Below are 24,639 nucleotides of genomic sequence, written 5' to 3' on the forward strand. Positions count from 1 at the left end.
ATGGTACTCAAATTACACATGTAACTTTTCTAACATCTTCAAAAAAGAGAGTCATCTTCTCTAAAATACTTGTGTGTTAATTTGGAAGATCAAAACAACGAGATCTGAAGATTTCAAGATATCGATAAATTAGGTATGCTTCCACATCTCCTTTGATTCTTAATTTGCTCTTGATGATTTGACATGATAGATCCTAAGTTACAGTTCTAATTTTATATTAAATTTTTATGATTCTAACATTAATGTCATTCGATTTCAACATATTTTTAGAACTAGTAACATGGTAGCCTATACGCTTGTTAAATATGTTATGGTTCTAATTTTATATAAAGTTTTATTATTCTAACATTAATGTCATTCGATTTCAACATATTTTTAGAACTAGTAACATGGTAGCCTATGTCCTCTTTGTTTAATGATCCTTTTATTGTAATTTCGTATGAGGTGCCCATCCGAGTGTATTGTGGAACCTTTATACCAAGATTATTTTACTCTTGAATGATATTTAGAGGGTAAAAGTATTATCAAGGTCTTTGTATTAGGAGTAAGATTACATTTTATTCTCTTTATTCGAAAAACGGATAAATTAGTTTCTATACGTTAGATCAAAAAGTAAATTAGTCATTTCTATTAAAATTTTCATTCATTTGTATTGTTAACAACTGACTTGATTGACAAAATAACTAGACACAATATTTGGTGTGCCACGTTTACCTTATGCTAACATACATAAACCAATTTTTAATAGTAGAAATAGATGAAATTTTTAACAAAATAATAAGTTTGTTCTTTGATCTAACTTATAGGGACTAATTTGCTATTTTTTACTAGAGGAGGCAAAATGCAATCCAACTCTTAATATAAGGGCCTCTATGATACTTTTACCTATTTAGACTCCACTTTTATTTCTACCATTTGATATAAGCTTCGACTTGTGTCACGGGGCTAGACCTTTCGTCTCGCAATCCGTGCGGCCTTTGGCGATCCGTTCGTCCAAACTCCCCCAAGTCAGCCTTAACTCAAGTGAGGATTCTTTTAGAACTCCTCCAAGGCACCAATTGAAGAGCGGAAGCGGTTTATGCCAAAAGAGGAACAACAAAGAACAACAGAAAGAACGCTCGCAAAGTGTTTGAGTAAATGCTCTTTATTTCTCTTATTCACAAAAGAATAATGAAACAATGAATGGAGTGTGTACAACTGAGGGGGAGGCTCTCTATTTATAGTTGATCTCCCCCAAAACTAACGGTCAAGATACATTTACATTGACGGATGAGATTAACCATATCACTTAATTTTAGGGATTTACAAGATATGCCTTATCAAATCTAATCTAATCTTTACAAGATATGATTCCCTCTATCTTCTAAGATTAGTTACCATATTAGCCTAAGTTGCCATCTCTTCATTATTGGGCAAACCAGGCTTCAATCTGACAGGCTTGTCCAATAGCTCTTTGAATCAGGCCAGTTCTTGTGGGCCAAATGATCCCCATCTGAGCAATAGACCTCCATTGGATGCATTTGGTGCGATGGTCATGGGCTTTGAACTTCGGCCCATAACATTCTCCCCCACCCATTCTTGCAACGTCCTCGTTGCGACTTCTGAATGGCACTGACTGGATTCGCTTCGGGCTCGTCTCAACGCCTTAGCCTTCCCCTTCCTTTGGGACTTTTGCCTCGGCTTACGTCACTTCTTAACTCAAACCATCCTACTCGTTTGTACATCTCGATGACAAGAAGTTATGTCACTCTCTTGTCCACATTCTAACTTGACTCGAGCAGAATCCTCTTGATTCATCACACTTGGCTTCGCTTTTCCCACAGTCTCTCGGCCTCTTTGCTCAAGAACTTTGAAAGGGCCCCTACGTTCTTGCCAAGTCAACAAGTTAGAATGCAAAACACTATCACAGTGTTCGGAATGTACCTTTGCATTTACTCTGGTCAACTATCCCACATGCATCACTTCTTTTTCCTTGAAGTCCGATGCACCACCCACCTCTCCCATAAGTGGAAGCCTTGTCGATGACTCGGGAAACTCCGACGCTTCACTCAACTTGAGCCTCATTGGTCCCAGCTTCACTGTTTTCATCGCAACTCTTTCCTCTAAGTCCGATGACAAACTCACCTCTTCCTTGGGTGGAAGCCCCTCCGATGACTCACCAAGCTCAGACGTTCCCTTTCTTTTGACTTCGGCTTGCTTTGGACAGTTCCGCAACTCACGCGGACCACGGCACAAGAAGCACTTTACTCGCTTCTTTTTGCTCCTCTTTGCCCTCTTAGCTTCGGCTTTTCCTTTAGACAGTTCCCTTGCTTTTCCCTTGGGCTCCTTGTCTGCTCCATCGTTCTCCTCGATGATAGACTTCCTCAGACACTTCCGCAACCTATACGAACCATGACACAAGAAGCACTCCACTGGCTTCTTCTCGCTTTCGGCCTCTTTGGCTTCGACAACCCTTGCGCTCGAACTAAGTACCAAGGCCTTACCCACCGGCTTCACCTTAAGCGCAGATTTCTTTGGACATTTCTTTAACATGTGTAGACCGTCGCAAAGAAAGCATTTCAGCTTGTCCCTTTTCCTCTTGGGTTTCTTCTACCCAACTCGTGGTTTCCCATTACCACCATTGTCGCCGTTGCCATTGCCATCAACAATATCTTCCTTGTGATCCATTTCACATACGCCCCTGTCCTCGGACTTGGAAGACCCAAGCTTGTCTTTCCCTAGATCAAGCTTGACCACTGACTCAACTACTGTCATGGCTTCCGACAGCTTTTGAACACCTCTTTGTTCCACCTCCTGTCTGACCCACGGCTTCAATCCATTCTGAAAAGCAAGCAATGCCTCTCTTTCGATCACCTCTGAAACTTGGAGCATGAGTTCCTTGAACTCTCGAACATACTCCCCCACTGTGCCTCGTTGCGTTATCCCTTGCAACTTTGCCCGAGCTTCTTCCTCGGCAAATTTTGGGTAAAACTGTCCCTTCAATTCGCATTGGAACTCTTGCCACGTCCCAATCTCACCTTGCCTTTTATCTGTGGTCCTACCTCGCCACCCTAAAAGCGCAATGTCAGTAAGAAACATTGAAGCAGTGTTTACCTTAACCGCATCATCCATGATGCCTTTGGCACGGAAGTAGTTTTCCATCCTCCACAAGAAATTATCCACATCGCATGCAGATGTTGTCCCCACAAACTCTTTCGGCTTCAGGACATCCTCGTTACTGAGTGCTGCATTTGCCACTCCATTCCCTACGACTGCTCGACACAAGGCCAGCTCTCCCTCGAGCTCCTCTATAATTGTGCTTAAAGCCCTCGTCGTGGCCATTGTTTCCTCCTTCAAAGCCATCATCATGGCCTCGAGTGCATCATTCCTTTCTGACAGCTTGTCCCTGTGTGAATTAAACAACTCGTTTACCTTATCTATGATGGAATCAAGAGACATCTTTACATAGTCTCTGGACTGCTCCTTTCAGTTTGCTAAACGATCCTCGACCCCATCGAGTGCCTCCTTTATATCCTCCATGGATCCCTCGAGTTTACCCACACGTTCCTCTATTGCCGATAATGTCTCCCTCAAAGACTTTCTCGCCCACCTTTGTTCGAACTCTTCTCTCGACATCCCAACGGTGCCTTTGAACCAACAACTCGGATATTACTTGGTTCAAACCTTGCTCTGATACCACTTGTCACGGGGCTAGACCTTTCGTCTCGTAATTCGTGCAGTCTTAGACGATCTGTTCATCCAAACTCGCCCAAGTCAGCCTTAACTCAAGTGAGAATTCTTTTAGAACTCCTCCAAGACATCAATTGAAGAGCGGAAGCGATTTATGCCAAAAGAGGAACAACAAAGAACAACAGAAAGAACACTCGCAAAGTGTTTGAGTAAATGCTCTCTATTCCTCTTATTCACAAAGAATAATAAAACAATGAATGGAGTGAGTACAACTGAGGGGGAGGCTCTCTATTTATAGTTGATCTCCCCCAAAACCGGCGGTCAAGATACACTTACATCAACGGATGAGATTAACCATATCCCTTAATTTTAGGGATTTACAAGATATGCCTTATCAAATCTAATCTAATCTTTACAAGATATGATTCCCTTTATCTTCTAAGATTAGTTACCATATTAGCCTAAGTTGCCATCTCTTCATTATCGGGCCAACCAGGCTTCAATCTGACAGGCTTGTCTAATAGCTCTTTGAATCAGGCCAGTTCTTGTGGGCCAAATGATCCCCATCTGAGCAATAGACCTCCATTGGATGCATTTGGTGCGATGGTCACAGGCTTTGAACTTCATCCCGTGACACTTGAACCAAACATGAAACAGTTTTACGAGACACTATTATTTTTAAAGAAATATATTAAATATATTAAATTTTGTATTACATAAATTATGCACGTGTTAATTTTATATATAAAAAATCAAATGAATAACACAAATGAAATTATAGGACAGCAAATAACATAAAACCCATCACAAATAAACAAATTATTACTTTCTAATTTTTTTAAAATTTAGAACTATTACGTAATAGGGGAAAGAATTGGTTAAATGTTTTTATTTACTTATAAATAATATAATGATTAAATATAAAATTGATACCGAAACTTATTCATTCTTTTCAGATTGGTACTTATGATTTTTTTTGTCTCAAATTAATACTCGAATTTTTTCCGTCAACTAAATTGGTACCCGAGTCTAACGCTGTAATTTTTTGTTGATGTGGTAATATTGGCCAATCACGCGCCACCACGTCTTCTTATACCCCTTTTTCTTTTTATTTTCCCTCATTTCCTTCATTTTTTTCTTTTCTTTTGTTATTTTTCTTTTTCTAGCATTGCTTCTACATTTTTTCATCTTTCTTTCGTTCTTCTGTCAAGAACCCCCAACATTTTTCCTCATTTTCTCACCATCCAACCACCATCAAAATCACATCTCTTAAACCTCTTTCATTTTTCTTATCATTTTTCAGCCACTATCAACCAACTTCCACCAGTTTTCATGGCTACTCTTGTTTACCATCCCACTTTCACCATTAATTACTTTAAACCCAAACCAAAAGTATAAACAAAATCTGCTCATAAAAGTGATCTTCGAGCTGATTTTTCACCATATAAAGCCTTTGTTTCTTCTTGTTTTTCTTCCTGTTAAAAAATAGAAAGCATTCCCATACATGGGATCTTTAGGGTCAATAATTGAGTTTTCTCCAGTATTTTTCGACCAAGGTTTGGTCAAAGCAACTTTTTGAAGACCACCAAAACCACCATGCCCTTCGCTCACCTATGCCATCATTGGTGGTGGAGCTAGCAACTGCGAGCTGCCACTAGTATGTTTGTTGGGGTTTGGAAATTTTCTAGGTTCAATGTTTTTGGGGATATTGATGGTTTTTCTTCTTTTTTTTTTGTGATGTTAATTTTCTTCCAACTAATAGGTTCGATTTTTTAGGGATTTTGATTTCAACGATTTTTTATTTTCTTTTGGTTTTATTATTTTGACTAATAAATAATTTAATGAAAAATTAAATTTTGAAATTTGAAGTCAACTTTATGTGCAGAAAAATTAAAGTTTCAAACACGAACATAAATGTGAATGATAATACAATATATGATTTTAGTGGATCTGACCAACTATGAAAGTTAAATGCTTCTATCATGTAACTGCAAAAAAGAAAGAGAAGAAAGAACTCAGATATTTCTATCAGATTTTGTCATTGTGGGTTAGTTTGAAAAGGGGAGGGGAAGTAGTGGAGGTTGGTTGGTGGTTGGAAAATGGGAAGAAAAACGAAAGGGATTTAAGAGATGTGATTTTAGCGTTGATTGGATGGTGAGAAAGTGAGGGAAATTTTTGGGGCTAAGAGTGAAATCATGAGTTTTTGATAGAAGAAAGATGAAGTGTAGAAGCAGTGAAAGAAAAAGAAAAATAAGAAAATAGAAAGGAAGAAAATGAGGGAAAATAATAGGAAAGAAAAAAAAGAAAAAGAAAGGTACAAGAGGACATCACATGATGGCACGCGATTGGCCAGCGTTGCTAACACATTAGACTCGGGTATCAATTTGGTTGACGGAAAAAAGTTCAAAGTACCAATCTAGAACAAAAATAAAACCCATAAGTACCAATTTAAGAAAAGCGGACAAGTTTGGATACCAATTTTATATTTAACCCATAATATAATATAAAAATAATCAATTTTTTAGTATTAAACTATTATTATACAATTGATATTTACTTAATTCGACTATCATATTAACATTCTATTTACTTAAATCACGCATCAAACATTGAGTAAATTAAAATATATATAATTATTTGCTGAACGTAAACCAAAAAACAATATTTTCAATTAATATAACAATGATTTTTTTTATCTATTTAAAACTTTATATGCACAACACAATTATGTTAAATCTGAAGTTGGTTGGTTGAAATATTAACCATATAAAAAGTTACACAAATCTGTAAAACCACATCAATATAAGCTAATGTATCTCTACTTAATATGGTATACTATAATAAGCTAAAATCGCTAAGATATCTATCCAAAATGACAAACGAATCTTCTACTGCCCCATCCTAATAGTCATAAATCAACATAAAGCCACCAACAATATTCACAGCATGGCAACACGTACGTAAATAAATACATGGTTGAGGATTGAATTCCTAGTAAAGTAACGCGGAAACAAACAAAAAAATGCACTTTGACAGGTCCCTAAGAGTCCACTTTCTCCTCAAAGGAAGTCGTAAACCGCATCCTTTTCGCTACTGGTTGCCCTGCTAGTTCTGCCAACATACCATCACTGGTTATTTGCACATCATCGTCAATGGTCTCCTTGTTTTCAACCACGTTTGAATCCTGATACAACTGGTTCAACATTGTACTTGGATTTTGATGCGAGGATACAGTTGAATTATCTTCAGACGGAATGTCATCATTGATTGTTTGCACATCATCACCTCTAGCCTCCTTATCTTTTAGTCGTTCAGAATCCTGATCCAACTGATTCAACAGCAGATTGGGACTTTTATAGGATGATAGTGTTGAATTATCTTCAGATGGAAGGTCTTCACCAAGTGTTCGCACATCGTCACCTCTGACCTCGTTCTGAACCATTTCAGCATTCTTTTCAATGAGTTGAGGGTCCTGATCCAACTGGTTCACTGCTGCACCAAGATTTTGATGCAACAATACAGGGAAATCATCTTTGGAGCGAAGGTCTGCATTCTCAGAGCTAATGCAAATCTTGATGGCGTCCTCAGAAGTTCCATAAACTTCAGTGATAGATGTCTCCAGCACCCGAATGGAGGCAGGCATGAAAACTTTCCTCTGACACTCTACATTTTCCACTAGATGAGATTGTTCCTGATCTGTATCCTGCTTTTCAATTCGATCCATTTTAATCTGGCTGGGATTACATTCGATGATCCCAACATCATCTTCTTCTTCTTCTTCATCACCGGAGGCAGAAGATGTTTCAAAAGATGTGTCAACTTTATGCTCTCCTTGCATGGAAATTCCAGGATTCCATGTACTGCCCCTGGCAAAACCACTTGATGAATATGCAGCTTCACAAGCTTGAGGTGTGATAACAGAAAACTGTGGAAAACCAGTTTCTCCAGAAGCTAAATAAGCAAATGGTTGACCCGTTTGCACTTCTTCCTGTAAATAAAACAGATTGTTTGTACTTGGATATGGAAATAAAACTTCACCAACATAATAGTTAAATCTAAGAAAACGTAGAACAAAGATATGATATCGTAGAAATCCCCTATTTGCTAATTTCTCAAAGTAATTGGTTTAGCCTCATTTTTGTGGTGCGTATCCATCTTTAACATAGCATCAGAAGGTAGTAAGCAATCAAGTTACCAGTGCACCAAAATCATTTAAGACCTAACTGGGTAGAAGCAATTATCACAAGAATGATGAAATTCAATACCTCTGTTGGTGATATAGCCCCATTGAGATTGTAATATGGAGGGTGGTCAAAAGATTGAAATTGCCCGAGCAAAGGCCCTGCTGTAACTCCTGGATCAAAAAACTCCCTAAGAACCAGGCCAGAATCATTAACACTCCCCGTGTTTCTCATAGAAGATGATGCTAACAGAGTCATTTCAATCCCTTGACCCACTTGGGAATCCAAATTCCCATTATAAGCTACTTCTGGACTGAAACTCTCTGTAATGAACTCCACGCCATTTTCATTTTCAATATTTTCTGAAGATTTAGACGAAATATTCTCATCACTGCAATGAGATGAACTGATATCCCGAGAACGAATTTCAAGGAGTTCAAAAATTAACTTCTGGATGAGAGTACGCTTTAGAGACGCGTCAGTAGGTGGAAACCAATCCAAATTAAGCTGGGAGACAAAACAAAGGGAAAAAATAGTATAAAAACTATGGCTAATAATTCAGAACATACAACAAATATAAAGAATGATCACAACATAGTCAACAGGTTGTTATCAGGTTATCTTGAAGAAACTTTTAACTTGGTTCCTGGTCCTGAGACCAAACTCCAGAACATGTTCATACTAAAGCATTTACATGTCAACTCAAAACTAGATCACTTCATTGCTAACTGGACAAACATATATACGAAAATAAAAAGGTACAAGTTCATTAAAATTATAAAAAAATATGATATCAGGCATATGCATCAATTGCACTATGAACCAAAATACCTATGCCGATGACTTACAAATTTAGAGAACTTGTTTATTTTGAATGGATTGAAGTTAGGAGGAGCTTCAGCTAAAAAGAGCTCTAGATAGTGAAGTAAGAAAAGGCCGCAATCAAATGAATTCTCCTGCTGTGGCAGCTGGCAATAAATGAACAAATTGTTAGAGAAATGCATCATACGAGAGGGACAAGGACTAAGCAATGATCAAGTGTAATACCAACAGAGTTACAGAGATGCAATGCATGACAAATTTCGTTTCTTAATTTTCCTTATTTCCTTTTTCAACTTTGCAGTCCCCAACTAATAAAGAATAGCCAATTCTCTACCTTGCATGCAAGCATACAGACAAAATGTAAATACATAAATAAATAATCTACATCAAGACACAGAAAGATGACAGGAACAATCATGGAAGAAAAAGAAAAAGGCAAACATAAGCACAAATATGTGTACCGCAACTTCACTTCTCTAGTGAAAAAAAACTTTGTTCTTTGCAAGCTGATATTAAATGTAAAACATCCTTACAGAAAAATTACATTCATCATGTCATTGAGCAAGTAGAGGCAAGACAACCAAAGTATTCTCTTTGAATTATAGACTAAAACGGTGCCCCAGACCCGTAATATCAAGCGCAGAATCAAATGGAACAAGAAACCATAATATCCAGACCAATTCTCACTGCTTCTTGAATCCCCCAGAGTTGTTGAGGAAATTCTTATTCCAAGACAGTATCACAAAATAGCTAAACATTAAACCCAGACCAGCAGTACCTCAAGCGAGACAAATCGAAGGTTCAAGAATTTTGAAGAAAGATCTTCAGATGTCTCCTTGTGCCTCTCTTTCCACTCTTCCCAAAGGTAACTGTCATTTTCAGGGACAAAATTCAGGTCAAGAATAACTTGATGTAGCATTCAAAAATGCATATTAGCTAATTAAGAGGGATTTTTTTTTTTTTTTGGGGGGTGTGGGGGGGAGAGACGAAGTTAAATACCAAAAAAGCTTGAAATTAAAGGCGTAGACAAAAAGATTCAGCATGATGCATAGGAAGAAATTCTTCAATAAGAAGTGATCAATTTTTGAAAGGGCTATCAGAGACCAGTAAATACAAATATGGCTTGGACCCCTTTGTTTAATGGCTAGCTTTTGCTGCAAATTAAAGCATGGAAGCCATTTAAGGAGTCTTCTTTTTCTTTTTTGGGTACGTTAAAAAGTCAAAATTTGAGTATGCTGAAGCTCAATGCATTTATTAAAGTACTAAATAACTAAGCAACAAAAGTGATTCAGGAATTCAAGAATCCAATTAGAGGCTTTTGAAGCTATGTATGACTGTTGGAAGGAAGAGAACTATGGACTGCTGCTCATCAAAAGCCAGTTCCACAAACTGAGACCAGAAGTGGTAATCTAATGGCAACAAAGTTGGCCAGGATTTAAATTACACAATCAATATATTGCGTAAAATACTGCTTTACCAAGAAAACTAGGATGATACTATCAGATTACATTTTTCCTAAATAAGGAATAGTGTGTGTATTAGCTAGGGTTCTGTAAATATTTCAATGATTGTTATCCCTAACTTTAAGGCTGTTTTTAGGGTCAACATTCCTAGAATTAGTCTGTTTCCTAGTATAGAGTTTCCTAAGTTAGGCTCACTGTGTAGTGTAATTTCTTGTGAATAAAATTAAGCCTGATTTTAACATGGTACCAAAGCCTTTTTTTAGCTCAATTTCTAGGTTTTTTTTTATTCTGTCTGGCAACGTCTTCTCATTCCTGATCAACCCTCAAGCCTGTAGAATTTGTTCAAAAGAAACATGGCTGAAACTGTCGAAACCAGCAAGACTGGAGATGATCTGAAGTGGTTAAATGGGAAGAATTACCTGAAGTGGTCTCAACTGGTTCACACATTCTTGAAGGGAAGAGGAAAGCTGAGTCACCTACTCAGAACTGGACCTAAAGAAGGAGATCCTAAGTTTGATGCTTGGGATGAACAAGACTCTATGGTAATGTCTTGGTTATGGAACTCTATATGCCAGAAATCAGTGATACATGCATGTTTCTTAACACAATCAAAGAAATATGGGAAGCTGTGAAGCAAACTTATTCTAAAGTTCGAGATGCTGCCCAAATTTATGAAATCAAGACTAAGATTTCATCTACCAAGCAAGGAAGTTGGTCAATCACGGAGTATTCAAACCTGTTGCAAAGAATATGGCAAGAGATGGATCACTACCAATGCATTCAGATGAAGTGCAGTGAAGATGCAGCACTCCTGAAAAGGTTCGTTGAAAAGGATCGAATTTTTTATTTTCTTGCTGGATTAAATGTTGAGTTTGATGCAGTAATAGTTCAAATACTTGGAAAAGAGGATCTACCATCACTAAATGAGACAATTGCGATTTTTCATGTTAAGGAAGGAAGAAGAGGAGTTATGATTGAGAATAGTCAGGTGGATAGTTCAGTCTTGGTTACAAAAGCTGTAAATGAGAGGAAATTTGGCTTGGAGTAGCCAACTAGCGAAGATAGTAGGCAGACACAACTTACAAGACCTATTAACAGGGATTCCTTAAGGTGCACCTACTGCAAAAAACCTATCACACTAAAGAAAGATGCTGGAAACTCCATGGGAAGCCACAGACAACGAATAAAATTTTTTTAAAGAAAAGTGGACAACCAAAAGGACAAGGGCAAGCACATACAGCAAGATAGCTGGCTGGAGAAGGGAATTCTCAAGAATCATCTGTTGAGTTCAATAAAAAAGAAATTGAGAAGTTGAAGAATCTGCTGGGATCATTGGAAAAATCTTCTTCCACAGGTACTTGTAATTTGGCTTTTTCAAGTATATCTTCTTATCAAGATTCTAAAGTCTCGGATATACCCACCAAAAGTTCTTCGGTCATTGACTTAGGAGCTATAGACCACATGACCCATTCCTCACAAAAATTTGTTTCATATACACCTTGCCCTAGTAATAGAAATATAACAGTAGCCAATGGTTCTGTGATCACAGTGGCTGGTCAGGGTGATATTGTTATAAACAAAACTCTTTACCAATCTTCTATCAATCCAAAAAATTACCAAAGACTCTAATTGTAGTGTGGTTTTCTATCCCAATCGATGTGTTTTTCAGGAACAGAATACGAGGAGGATGATTGGACATGCTAAGGAAGTAAATGGCCTATACTATCTTAAAGAATCCAGTGGACATGATAGTGCTTTGAATTCCTCACCTTTATCATTCATCTCAGAATTTGTTAAAACCAATAAAGACCAAATTTGGCTCCATCACCTCCGCCTTGGTCATCCATCATTTGGAGTCCTTAAAATTATGTTTCCTTCATTGTTCAAAGGGTTACTGTTGAAAAATTCCATTGTGATGTCTGTGAACTTGCAAAACATAAACGTACCTCTTTTTCGGTAAGCAATAAAAGAACATTCACTCCTTTTACTCTTATTCATAGTGATGTTTGGGGACCAGCCACTATTTCAAACATTTCTAGGGCTCGATGGTTTGTATCCTTTACTGATGATTGTACCCGTGTGTCTTGGATATTCCTTTTAAAACAAAAATCTAATATAAGGTCTGTCTTTCCAAACTTTTACAATATGATCAAAACACAATTTGGTGCTGAAATAAAAAGGTTTAAGTCAAACAATGCCAAGGACTATTTCAATCAATTTCTCTCACCATATTTCCAAGAAAGACGCATTATACATGAGTCATCTTATGTTAGCACACCCCAACAAAATGGTGTTGTTGAAAAAAAGAATGGTCACATTTTAGCTATTACAAGTGCCCTCTTGTTCCAAAAAAAATGTCCCTAAACAATATTGGGGGAGGCTGTTTTAACTGCTACACATATGATAAATAAATTGCCTGCAAAAGTCCTTGAATCTCAAAGTCCTATGCAAGTTCTAGCAAAATTCTTTCCTAATTTCAATACTTCAAATAACCTTACTCCCAAAATATTTGGTTGTGTTGCCTTTGTACATGTACATTCTCAAAACAGGGAAAAATTTGATCCACGAGCTGTCAAATGTGTCTTTCTCAATTATTCTTCCACTCAAAAGGGGTACAAATGCTATCATCCAGCCACAAAAAAATATTACGTATCAGTTGATGTTACTTTTGCAGAACAAGAGAATTACTTTACTAGTCCTTATCTTTGGGGGGAGATCTCACAGAAGATAAAGACAGGGAATTCTTTCTCCTTGATTTTCCAGCTCCTAGCCAGCCAAACACTCACACTCAGTTCTCTGCCCAGCCAAACACTCAGTCCTCTCATGCCAACCAGCCTGCCCAACTCGAAACTATGCAACCCGAAACAGAGCCTAATACACCCAAATCACAAGGGATTCAGGACACTACTCGTCCTTTACTGGTTTACTCAAGGAAGAAGGCACCGGTGCAAGTTCAATCATCTTCTTCTATACAACCTACTACTATACCACCCGTGGTAATTGCTGAACTTACTTTGAATACTAATACTGAAACTACTGAAAATTCAGATCAGAGAGACTATGATTTCCCATTGCTATAGAAAAGGGACTACAGCTTGCACAAGACATCCCCTGTACTTATTCATGTATTACAAAAATTTATCCCATAAACACAAAGCTTTTCTTACTAACCTAAATTTCATCTCCATTCCCAAAACCGTATCCGAGGCATTAGATGATGAGAATTGGAAAAATGCCATGAAGGTTGAAATGGAATCCCTTAAAAAAAATAAGACATGGGACTTGGTGAAATTACTGAGAGGAAAGAAACCAATGGGATGTCGATGGGTGTTCACAGTGAAATATAAGTCAGATGGTTCTTTGGAGAGGTACAAAGCAAGATTGGTTGCTAAAGGGTACACTCAAATGTATGGAATAGACTACCTTGAGACATTTGCTCCTGTTGCAAAGATGAACACTGTGAGAGTGTTGTCACTAGCTGCTAATCGAGGCTGGAAATTACAGCAATTTGACATCAAAAACTCCTTTTTACACGGTGATCTTGACGAAGAAGTCTATATGGATGTTCCACCACGGTTCAGTCCAAATACAGGACAGGTAGTTTACAGACTAAAAAAGGCTTTGTACAGACTAAAACAGTCCCCGAGAGCTTGGTTTGGAAGGTTTACCAAAGTAATGCTCAAGTTGGGGTATCAACAAAGCCAAGGAGATCACACTCTGTTTGTAAAGCACTCATCTTCAGGGGGAGTGACTGCTTTATTAGTCTATGTAGATGACATTATAGAGACTGGTGATGATCTGAAAGGAATGGAGAATTTAAAAAAATGCCTAGTAAAAGAATTTGAAGTCAAAGAGCTCAGTAAGTTAAAATATTTTCTCGGTATTGAAGTGGCACATTCTCGGGAAAGAATCTTCATATCTCAGCAAAAATACATAATTGATTTGTTGACAGAGACGAGCAAGTTGGGATGCAAACCAGCAGAGACGCCCATAGAGGTTAACCACAGACTTGGAGATGCACTAGAAGATGCAGCAGTTGATAAAGGTTCATATCAAAGACTTGTGTGGAAGCTCATCTACTTGTCACATACTAGACCGGATATTGCCTATGCAGTCGGTGTTGTAAGTCAATTCATGCACAACCCCAAAGAATCACATCTTAAAGCCATGTATCAGATTCTACAGTACTTAAAGGGCACGCCAGGCAGAGGAATTTTATTTAAGGAGAGAAGTTAACCTTTGAAGCCTATACTGATGCAGATTATGCAGGGTCTATTGTTGATAGAAGATCAACCTCGGGCAATTGCACTTTCCTAGGAGACAACCTTGTGACTTGGAGGAGTAAAATACAAAATGTTGTGGCTAAATCTAGTGCAGAAGCTAAATTTAGAGCGACGACACTTGGGATTTGTGAGTTATTATGGCTGAAAATCATTTTGGGAGATTTGAAGATCAAGTGGGAAGGTCCAATGAAGTTGTATTGTGATAATAAGTCTACTATCAATATTGCACATAATCCAGATCAACATGATCGTACGAAGCACGTTGAGGTTGACAGACATTTTATAAAAAAAAAAGCTTGATAGTGGCTTAATTTGCACTCCATTTGTGTCCACTGATGGTCAAGTGGCAGATATACTTACCAAAGGATTGTCTGGGAAGTTCTTTCAGAAACTAGTAAGCAAGCTGAGAATGTATAATATCCACTTCCCAGCTTGAGGGGGAGTGTCAGATTACAGTTTCCTAAATAAGAAATATTGTGTGTATTAGCTAGGATTCTATAAATATTTCAATGATTGTTATCCCTAACTTTAAGGCTGTTTTTAGGGTCAACATTCCTAGAATTAGTCTGTTTCCTAGTATAGAGTTTTCTAAATTGGGCTCACTGTGTATATATATCAGTGTAATTTCTTGTGAATAAAATTAAGCCTGATTTTAACAGATACTAATAACAATAACAATAGAAATAATAATAAGATTGAAGAATCTCAATATCTCTGGACACATTGGTTTGAGGCTTTTCTAGTTTTTCTTCTTTTTATTTTGTAGGGAGGCAGGAGAGAATGAAGTGTATCAAGGAGGAGAGGAGAGAATACATGAATAGGATCACCTATTTGCACTCAAGTGCAAAATAACACCAAAAGCGATTCTTTGCCGGGAGGAACTTCAAGTTTCATATTAGATGCATAGCAAAATTATATGCATGCATAAGAAAACCAAATGGGTTCAAATATGGTTCTGCCTCCAAAGGTTTTGTTATCTAGAACCTTTCTACAGACAATCTTGAATTTTTAACAAGCTCTAGTTCATTTTAAGACTACAAGGAAAATTTAATAATTTCACCAAAAATGAATGGTTAATTGCTCATATTGTCACAGCTGGCATATAATTTCCCTAAAGCAAACTCAAGGAAGAAAATACAAGTGTGGATGTCCAAAATCTAGTACAATGTATGGAATGATTCAGTGAGAGTGAAAATGATGGAGTTTTTATTTATTTTATAATATTTTAGATTTTAGATTTTTATGAAGTATTAGATATATTATTGTCAGCCTGGATTATTAGTTAACTTTAGGGTTTAAAGGCAAGGAATAAAACTTTATTTGCAAGAAAGCCCAGTAACTTTACTTGAAGGAAAAGTCTAGTATAAATAAGTTGTAATGTATGCTTTACAGCCAAAATTATTATTCTTATTATTTTCTTTGAATTGATAGACCAAAACGAGAGGTTTTTTATAACCCTACGTTTTTTAGAGTTCCAACTTTTTTATTCATCTGCTAGCCCTAAGCCACACCAAAAAAGTTAATTACTTTCACTAATCACTACCACTAATACATATTTGCTTGACAGCACCCTAATCCATTACATTTATAATAAAAAACTTTCAATTGCATGTTTGAGGAAAACACACAAGGACCAAGTGCATTATACTAAGGTTCCCACATAATCCTAAAGATATATGATATGAAAGTTTAAGAGAAGAAAAGCAGAAATTAATAATCTAGAAAAAAAATCAGCACTTTCAACTTAGAAAAGCAACCATGTGTCAGTGAAGGCTTTGAAAACTAAGAAGAGAAACCTGCGTCCATACATATTTATGAATCCATAAAAATATGAAGTGTAAAAGCATTAGGATACCTTTGGACTAGATTTTTAAGACCTGCATGGTTTCCTCTGATAGAATCCATGTGCAATATGCATGGTACCTTCGATAAATTGACCAAGTCTTCATCTGAAATATAAAAAATATGCATGAATAAAAGGCATATTTCCCAAAAGCCCTTTCCAGTCAAACCAGAATATATACCTTTAAAACTAGCCACTTCCCCAAGATGACATATGACTAGCAAACTCCAATGAAGGCTGTGAGTAATATGCACATACACTTTGACATTAGGTCATAAGTTCTTAGATGTCTTTCCTAGAAAGGAAATAATGATTCTGAGAACTAGTTTCTTACTTGAAATTTACAGGAATAAAGATGTAATCTTTTCCAAAAATATCTAATTTCCTAGTCCATTTATGAACTCGCAGGAAAGCAGCCCTTCCATCTGAAATACTGGATGGATCTTTGTCAAGATCAGCAAGTTTCCGAAAGAAAAAACTGTTAAAAAAATGGAACCTCTGCCTTTCCTCAGGCTGTATCTGATTCTTCAAATACCTGTCAAAAACATGATTTAAAGCCTCTAAAACCACAAGATAGTGTATGCTAAACCCTAGAATTTCTTATGTTCCAAACTTGAGCATTAAAAATAGAAACATACACAAGTATAAAATAATTAAAATGGTCTTACTTGGTGTAGAAGTCAATGATCGTATCATTGATGAAGGTCTCTGGTTGTAATAGTTCAACATCTCTCTTGCTAATGGAAACAGCATCAAAATCACCTTTCGGATATATAACCTCCTCAAAAGGCTCATCAAAACTGCAAAACAGGTATTGTAGGTATAGAGCATAAGCAAGACTAGATGACATCCAACCAGAGACATGAATCAGGGAACACACTTGAAACAAAAAGAAAACAGACTTTTGACCCTTTTTTTTTCTGGAGAGGGAAGGTTGAAGTTCCAGAACTTACTTGGGAAAATAAGACTCACGTACTGGTGAATCATCCCCATCCATTTCCATCAGTGGACTGAAAAGGAAAAGGAATATTTTAGCCCTGCTCTAGATTTAACATCATAATATCATGACAGGCATGTAAATATCCGTCTTTGTCAAGGAAAACAAAATAGGAACAAGAAAATCAACATAAGTGGCCAATTAGAGTTAAATGATGACTTTGAAAAGAAACATCAATTAAGAAGCTTACTCAAACAAAGCACTCCACATGGCTAGGTATTTAACATTTAATGAGGTGATTGCTTCCTGTTTCTCAGACCATCTGGGGTCAAAAACCGCAAACTTTAACTCCTCAATAGCTGGAAGATATATACATGAGCAAATAAAGTCAGACAAAAAGAAGGAAAAAAATAGCTGATAGCCAATTACCATATGATGGTCAAAGTATATGTTATCCTAGGCCAAGACTCTAAACAAAGAAAAACAATTGAACAAGGTCAAACCATATCCTCAAAAATAGTCTTCATCTGTATAGACAAAAATATTATAGATCAAAGAAAATAAGAAAAAGATTACACGAAACAAAATAAAAAGCTATGTAAGACCACTAACCTGAAGTTTTACATTCACTCTCAGCCTCTGCTGCACCCTTTGATAGGACTTTCAGATTGACTGTCATATATCCGACCTACAATGCAGACCATACAGAACTGTATACTGTTAAAACCAAGAAACTGCACAAAGGCACTAACTTTTAACATTGCCATTTAGGACTCACCCTTTGAAACCACTGACAATGAATGCTAATAATATCATCAATGCCCCGTTCGAAACTAAAGGTCCCATGGTGGTCACTCAAAGTTGAGCACTCAATTTTGATGCCATCAGGAGAAAAAATGGCTGATACCCCTGTGTAACAATTTTCTTGATATAGAACATAATCCAAACATATAACAACTGTCCCATCTATGTTATCCTGAAAATTTCAGAAAAAAAAAGGATAATTGAAACAAATCTGATAAGTCTTCACAATATCATGTACTAATAATATTGATACTATAGGCTAATAATTTTCTTTAGAACTGTTTTAACAGTCAACTAAAGAAAAACTTAAAATAACATGTCAAGAGGGTATTTAGAAACTCTTACCCACAGAGCTAACTTCAGACAATAGACTACATGGTATATGAATGAACCCCCTAAAGATGAAAAACACTGCACACCACCTTGCCCCTTCTCATTTATTAATATATTTAAAAGGAAAGGAAATTACCACAGGGATATTGCCAACGCAATGATCTAACATGTTGCCATTCAAAGAAACTGAAAAATGCAGATAACAATATTTAGTAAATAAAAAACCACTACAAACAATAAGGAATTGAACGTAAAATTTCAAATCAGAAGGAATACCATTATCCACTGCTATGTCAGAAGCAGGACTTGATGGAGATCTTTCATTCATGCTTTCATTAGCATCTGAAGCCAGATCCACTGGCTCAATCTGCAAGAGTTAAAACAATGTAAGCGCAAGCCAAAACATAAATAACTTAATTCAAAATGTAGTTCAGGAATAACTGGAAAAGTACCCTTAAAGGAGAATTAGAAAGGGAATCGTTTACTTGTCTTTTCCCAGGTGAAGGTGCTTCAGAAAATGAATCTCTCAACTCAAACTCATGGATTTCATTTTGTAAGTCTGGCTGTTGTTCAGAACTTGTGGACTTTGACTCTGGGGAAACATCCAGGTCAGTATTTCCTTCCTTGGAAAATTCCTTTTCAACAGCCCCCAGTGAGGCAGCTGTAGTAGCACCATCAAAACTATAATCACCATCAATTGCATCAACATCTACACAAGGAATGTTGTCCATTCCCTTTCTCTGAACAGCAGCACCACGGGCAACTTAAAGAAAAGGTAAAAGAATTATTATCAGAAAAGCAGGGTATTAAGTAAATATGAAACATCCATGCATCTAACTCTACAGTTATCTTATAATTCCAATTTTTTAATAAATTTTGCATATAATATCACTTTAACCATCCCGAATTCAACATCCATTGCTGAACAAAGAGAATATGACTCATACTTTTCAAAGCCCAATCCCACATACACACATGCAGAAAAGATGAAAAACCAAAAATAAAAACCATAGCAAATTATAGGATAGTTAACCATATCTCCACAAAACAAGCAATCCAAACAGAAATAAATGTTTTCATGCTAGTGAAAGAAAAGAGTATCATCTTATTAGACACATCTAAATGTTCACATCGATCAAGCAATCTATAGAGCTTGTAATTCACCATATCTCCACATCTTGGTCACCGTTACTCAATAAGGGATTACAACTAAACAATCAATCTACTAATGACCACATACTCTGAAAAATTCTAGTTGCTTCATTGGAAGTGAACTCAGAGCTAACATTCACTTCTTTTCTTTCTTTTTTTTTTTTGGAAGTGGCATTGACCAAATTATGGAATTCAATCCAAACAGTGATTCCGAACTGGTTCCTACAACCTCATTGCAATATTGGTAAAATAAAATTCATACAATTACTAACTACAATTCAATCATTTCATTTTCATTTTCATTTCCCTAGCCTTATTAAAAGGAGGTAAGGATTTTGTGTATTTAAAATTAGACAGAAAATTCGATCGGTTATCTAGGGGCTTTTTTTCAGCGCCCAAAAAATTATTTAAAAAAGAAAAAGATTTATTTGTTTTAGAAACCTACCGCATTCGAGAAACTGACATTTAAGAGTCGCGGCGTCATCGAAATTAGGGCTTTTCAATTTACTCAAGTACTTATCAGCTGCCAATTCTGAAATCTCGTCCTCCTCCTTGAAGTCGAACACCTCGAGACCGTTCTTCATTGGCGCGTGAGACGACTATAAATCAGAATGAATGAAAGAGTTGGCAACTCGGTGAGCCGGGAATAGAAACTCAGTGAGTAAACGTACAGGAGACCAATTACCCGCGATCTTCCAAGGAGAGGAAAGGCACTACCCTAATTTCGGTGTAAACCAACGACTTAGATTGAAAAAAACCAGCTCGAGCGAGAAAAAAAAGAAAAAGATTTGAAACGTGTTGGCTTTAGGATGATTAAGCAACGCGCATGTTCAGAGAGTAAATAACACGAATCAATAAGATGACAGAAAACATTGATGAACGCTTCTCTCTGCGCGTAGGTTTTGATTTATAGGAATTCAATCGGAAAAGGAATTGGGATTTATCATAAGTTCACCCCTCATAATTTCGATAATTTTATATAGGTTTAAATCTGTTAGAAGTCCTTGTGCTCTTAACAAATTTAAAATTTAGTCTCTGCATTTTAATTTTGATCACCTCATCCAATTTTGTAAGTATATAAAAAGATAGAATAACTATTTTAACCATCAACATTTACAGTTTTTGTCAATTTGGTTATTACCTTTAAGAAGTACATAAAATTATAAAAATTAAGGTTTTAAAATATATTTTCAATAAAAATCCTAATTCTTTTAAAAATTATAATTTAAAAATTCAAAAAGAAATATTAAATATATGAAAGTTTCAAAAAATAAAAAAATGTTTTTTTTGTGAAAGTAAACATTACAAAGAACTAGAAATAAACTATATAAGAAACTAAATATAACTGTAATCCTTCCTCTCGATCAAAAGCCAACTTGGTAAATTGATCAGCTTCCTTGTTATCTTCTCTAGGCACCTAATCTATGGACCAGTTCGCCTCCTTTCGTAAGAGTTGCATAATGCACCTGATTAATGCGGAATTTGATCCCTTCAATAAGGACTCCTTGATAGCCCCAATAACTTCCAAATTATCGGTCTGTATCAATATTCTATCATGAAGATTTCCTTGTGCCAATATCACACCATCGAAAGTGACCCATAATTCAGCTTGAAAAATAGAACATATTCTTATTTTGCGATTGAAACCAATGATCCATTCACCATTTTGGTCTCTCAAAACTCCTCCTGCCGAAGCAGAACCTGTGTTGATTTTAACAGCTCCATCAAACCATATGGTGATAAATTCTCTTCAAATTTTAAGTTATTCATTATTTTGTGATTGAACCCAATGATCTATTCACCATTTTAGTCTCTCAAAACTCCTCCTGCCGAAGCGGAACCTATGTTGATTTTAATAGCTCCACCAGACCGTATGGTGATAAAGTCTCTTCAAAGTTTAAGTTATTCATTTAGTTTGTATTAAATAATATTTTAATACAATTTCTAAATTAAATTAAAAAATACTTATTCAAATTTGATTTTAATATGTACTAAATGAATAACTCAAGCTTTGGAGAGATTTTACTACCATTAAAGAAGTAAATAGCACATTTTTCATAAATAAAAAAATTCCAAAAATTTATATAACTTAATGGATTTTAAATGGTTTAATTGTATAAACTTTTATTATTTTTGGGGGCAAAGTGTAATTTTACCATTACTAATTTAAAATTTGATAAATTATAAAGGGCCTAAATGGAAAATTTTCTACTTTAGGGGGGCTATGGCCCTTGCCAACCCCCATTGGCTCTACCACTGGCGCCACACCTCATTGGTATAAACCGAAACAATGCGTTCTTAACACCTCGTCACTAGGTCCAAAGTAATATGCGCTCTACGCCTCATTAGTATAAACCAAAGTAATCTTTATATAACTAATTCTATAGTATGCCAACTATACTTGACTCTATCCGAGACCGTTTAATAGGGTATTCATTATTTCAATACATACATGTTCTACGTGTTATATACTATTTACATGGTAAATTCATATCATTCACAAATCATTTGCATATCATTATCATGCTTTCACTTACCATTTACATATTGAATCACACCTTCATTTATCATTCATCACGTTCATTTCATACTGATATTTTTTTTATTCAAAACATGATATGCATACAATCACATATACTTTCATATCCTTACAACAATTCACTATAGCTCAAGATACTTACCAATCATGAGACAAGTATCATTTGTTACCTTAACAAGTTAGTACTTAATAGGCTATGTATTGAATTCAAAGTCATGAAAGCACAAATCAGGATAGAGCTACTCGTCTACGGCCTTCATCTTTCCTTTATCTTGCAACATCTCGACGTTGTTTTTGGCTACGTACGATAAATTCAATTATATAAATCATATCAGTTTCACACGAAACTCATAAAAGTACATCAATAATTTATCAAATGCAATTTATCCATTTTAGTCCTTTTAAGCCCTAGTGTCTGAAATAATCTTTCGATATTATTTATCGAATCAAAACCCCAATTTGTATATATTCACTAGGGACCTCATACTACCAATCTATACCATAATTTTTATAACAACTTTTATTTTATTCAATTTGGTCCTTAATGTCATAAAATTAACTAGCAAGCTTAACTCAAATTCTAACTTAAAACAATACTTTCCACTATGTTCTAACATGAGCTTAACATAATCCTAACATAGTTCTTATCATATCATGGTTTTAAGCTTCTAAATCACTAATTATTCAAATAAGGAAACTTGAACAAATCTTCCTAATTGAAAAATCTAAGAGTTGGGTCAACTAAACCAAGCTCACATGATCTAAAATCCATAAAAATTCAACGAAAAGATCATGCTTTCCTTTTGAATTTTGGATCAAAAATGGCTTAAAAAACTCTGAAACTTTTTCTTCTTTCTTAAGCTATAGACAACAATAGCATGAAGGAGATGATGAATATTTTCTCTCTCCCACTCACTCAACTTATGAAATAGGATTAGTGATATAATTAAGTATAATTAACTTAAAATGGATGGCTTAGATTTAACAATTATCATCTAAATGGAAATGGATGGATGGGGATCTTCTAAACCCACTAACCAAGTGAATAATGGTTAAATAACCATTTATTCATTGGTTGAATTGCTATATAAGTCCACTTGCATTTTCTAAATTAAAACTCGATAGCAATTACATTTTCACAATTCAATCTTTATACTATAATCAACGTCTTTCTCGATTAAATAACTTGAAAATTCAAGAATATAATCTTGTCATAGATATGCAAGTCCTTTTATTAGTAATTTCACAATTTCTTTTACAAAATTCAGCTTCAAAGCCGTATTTTTTGACACTAGCTAAAATTGGATTGTTACAATTCTCCTTTCCTTTAAGAAATTTTGTCCTCGAAATTTAATTAAAAAGAGGTGGGGATATTGCAATCATATTTTCTATTTTGACTCTCAAGTAGCTTTTTCGATGTTGAGGCTTTGCCATAGAAATTTTACTAATGACATGCATTTATTTCCCAACTCTTCCACTTCCCGAGTTAAGATTTCTACCGGTTCTTCCTCATAGGTCAAATCAGGTTGCACTTCAATCATTTCTACTGGTATCATATGGGAGAGATCATAACGATATCTTTGTAGCATTGGCACGTGAACTACATTGTGGATCTCTTGTAATTCTTGTGGCAATACCAATCGATATGTTAACAGGGCTTAATTTTCCTTTACGACCAAAGCACAATTTTTTTTCCACGGAGAGACCTTTAGAAACACTTTCTTACCTACATCGTATTCAATTTCTTTCCATTTTATGGTCTAAATACGAATTTGTCTATTTGATGTTGCTTTCAACCTGTCTTTTATTAATCGAACCTTTTTAGATTTCTTACATCAAATTCGATCCAACCATCATTCTTTCACCCAATTTTCGCCAACACAAGGGTGTTTGACATCGTCGACCATACAAGAATTTATACAAAGCCATCTAAATACTTAATTGAATACTATTATTCTAAACAAACTCCACTAGTTGTAAGTAACTGTAACACCCCTAACCCGTAACCGTCGCCAGAATAGGTTAAGAGGCATTACCGGACTTTCAATTTCGTTCAGATCAGTAATTCATCAAAAATTTAACAAATATCATTTCATTTCAGTAATTATCAATCATTCATATTCATAACATGCTTAAATCGAGCATACAAAGCTTAATTCATATGTTTGGGAGTGAATCGATAACATATAAAAGTTTTGAGAAAACTTAGAAAAATTTTCGAATAATGGTCACACCCCAAAACACATGTACCTAAACCATTCATATAATACCAAATTCACATACAATATGAGCAACTATAAACAACCATTTCAATGCACATATATGTCATTTCAAAACCAATCATTTACAAACTCAAATCAATACCATTTGTGCATTTAAACACATATCAAACTAATATGATTCAACCTCATACCTATCCTAGTATCAAATAAAATTCAAGCATTTTCCAATCACCAACTCATCACATACCAATATTATCAAATGCCTCAAATCCTTCATAAGCAAACTTGCCAAAACATATCATCCTATACACATTTGACCATTATAACAACTAAGCCAAATCTCATGGCTTAAGAACATCAAAACACATAACTATAAAATAAGCTAAAGTAA

The 24,639-nt window shown here is 35.7% G+C and overlaps 1 protein-coding gene across 2 annotated transcripts; it reads right to left on the reverse strand.

Annotated features, from left to right (window-relative positions):
• Window positions 1-6,399: 6,399 nt before the first annotated feature.
• On the reverse strand, window positions 6,400-20,363 carry LOC107922179 (probable ubiquitin-like-specific protease 2B). Of its 2 annotated transcripts, none has more exons than XM_016852073.2 (16): window positions 19,933-20,363; window positions 18,821-19,098; window positions 18,612-18,702; window positions 18,472-18,521; window positions 17,977-18,174; window positions 17,811-17,886; window positions 17,449-17,557; window positions 17,215-17,271; window positions 16,930-17,061; window positions 16,596-16,796; window positions 16,443-16,498; window positions 16,274-16,367; window positions 9,451-9,541; window positions 8,699-8,818; window positions 7,935-8,357; window positions 6,400-7,657 (listed from the first exon to the last, which is right to left on the reverse strand). In XM_016852073.2, the coding sequence occupies exons 1-16, from the start codon at window positions 20,069-20,071 to the stop codon at window positions 6,710-6,712; spliced, it is 3,063 nt and encodes a 1,020-aa protein (XP_016707562.1). In that variant the 5' UTR covers window positions 20,072-20,363; the 3' UTR covers window positions 6,400-6,709. The 2 variants fall into 2 exon arrangements, with proteins under 2 accessions (XP_016707562.1, XP_016707561.1); XM_016852072.2 differs by having other exon boundaries at window positions 18,788-19,098.
• Between the last annotated feature and the right edge of the window lie 4,276 nt (window positions 20,364-24,639).

The sequence above is a fragment of the Gossypium hirsutum genome, chromosome D01 (genome assembly GCF_007990345.1).
Source record: "Gossypium hirsutum isolate 1008001.06 chromosome D01, Gossypium_hirsutum_v2.1, whole genome shotgun sequence".
NCBI classification, from domain to species: domain Eukaryota; kingdom Viridiplantae; phylum Streptophyta; class Magnoliopsida; order Malvales; family Malvaceae; genus Gossypium; species Gossypium hirsutum.

What these genes read in the sequence shown, in the direction of transcription:
- LOC107922179 (XM_016852072.2), bottom strand. Translation starts at nt 20,071, where the DNA reads ATGAAGAACGGTCTCGAGGTGTTCGACTTCAAGGAGGAGGACGAGATT. An exon ending in GCGTTGGCAATATCCCTGTG is followed by an intron (nt 18,175 to 18,471) that starts GTAATTTCCTTT and finishes TGAAATTTTCAG; the next exon opens with GATAACATAGATGGGACAGT. An exon ending in ATGTGGAGTGCTTTGTTTGA is followed by an intron (nt 17,272 to 17,448) that starts GTAAGCTTCTTA and finishes TTTCCTTTTCAG; the next exon opens with TCCACTGATGGAAATGGATG.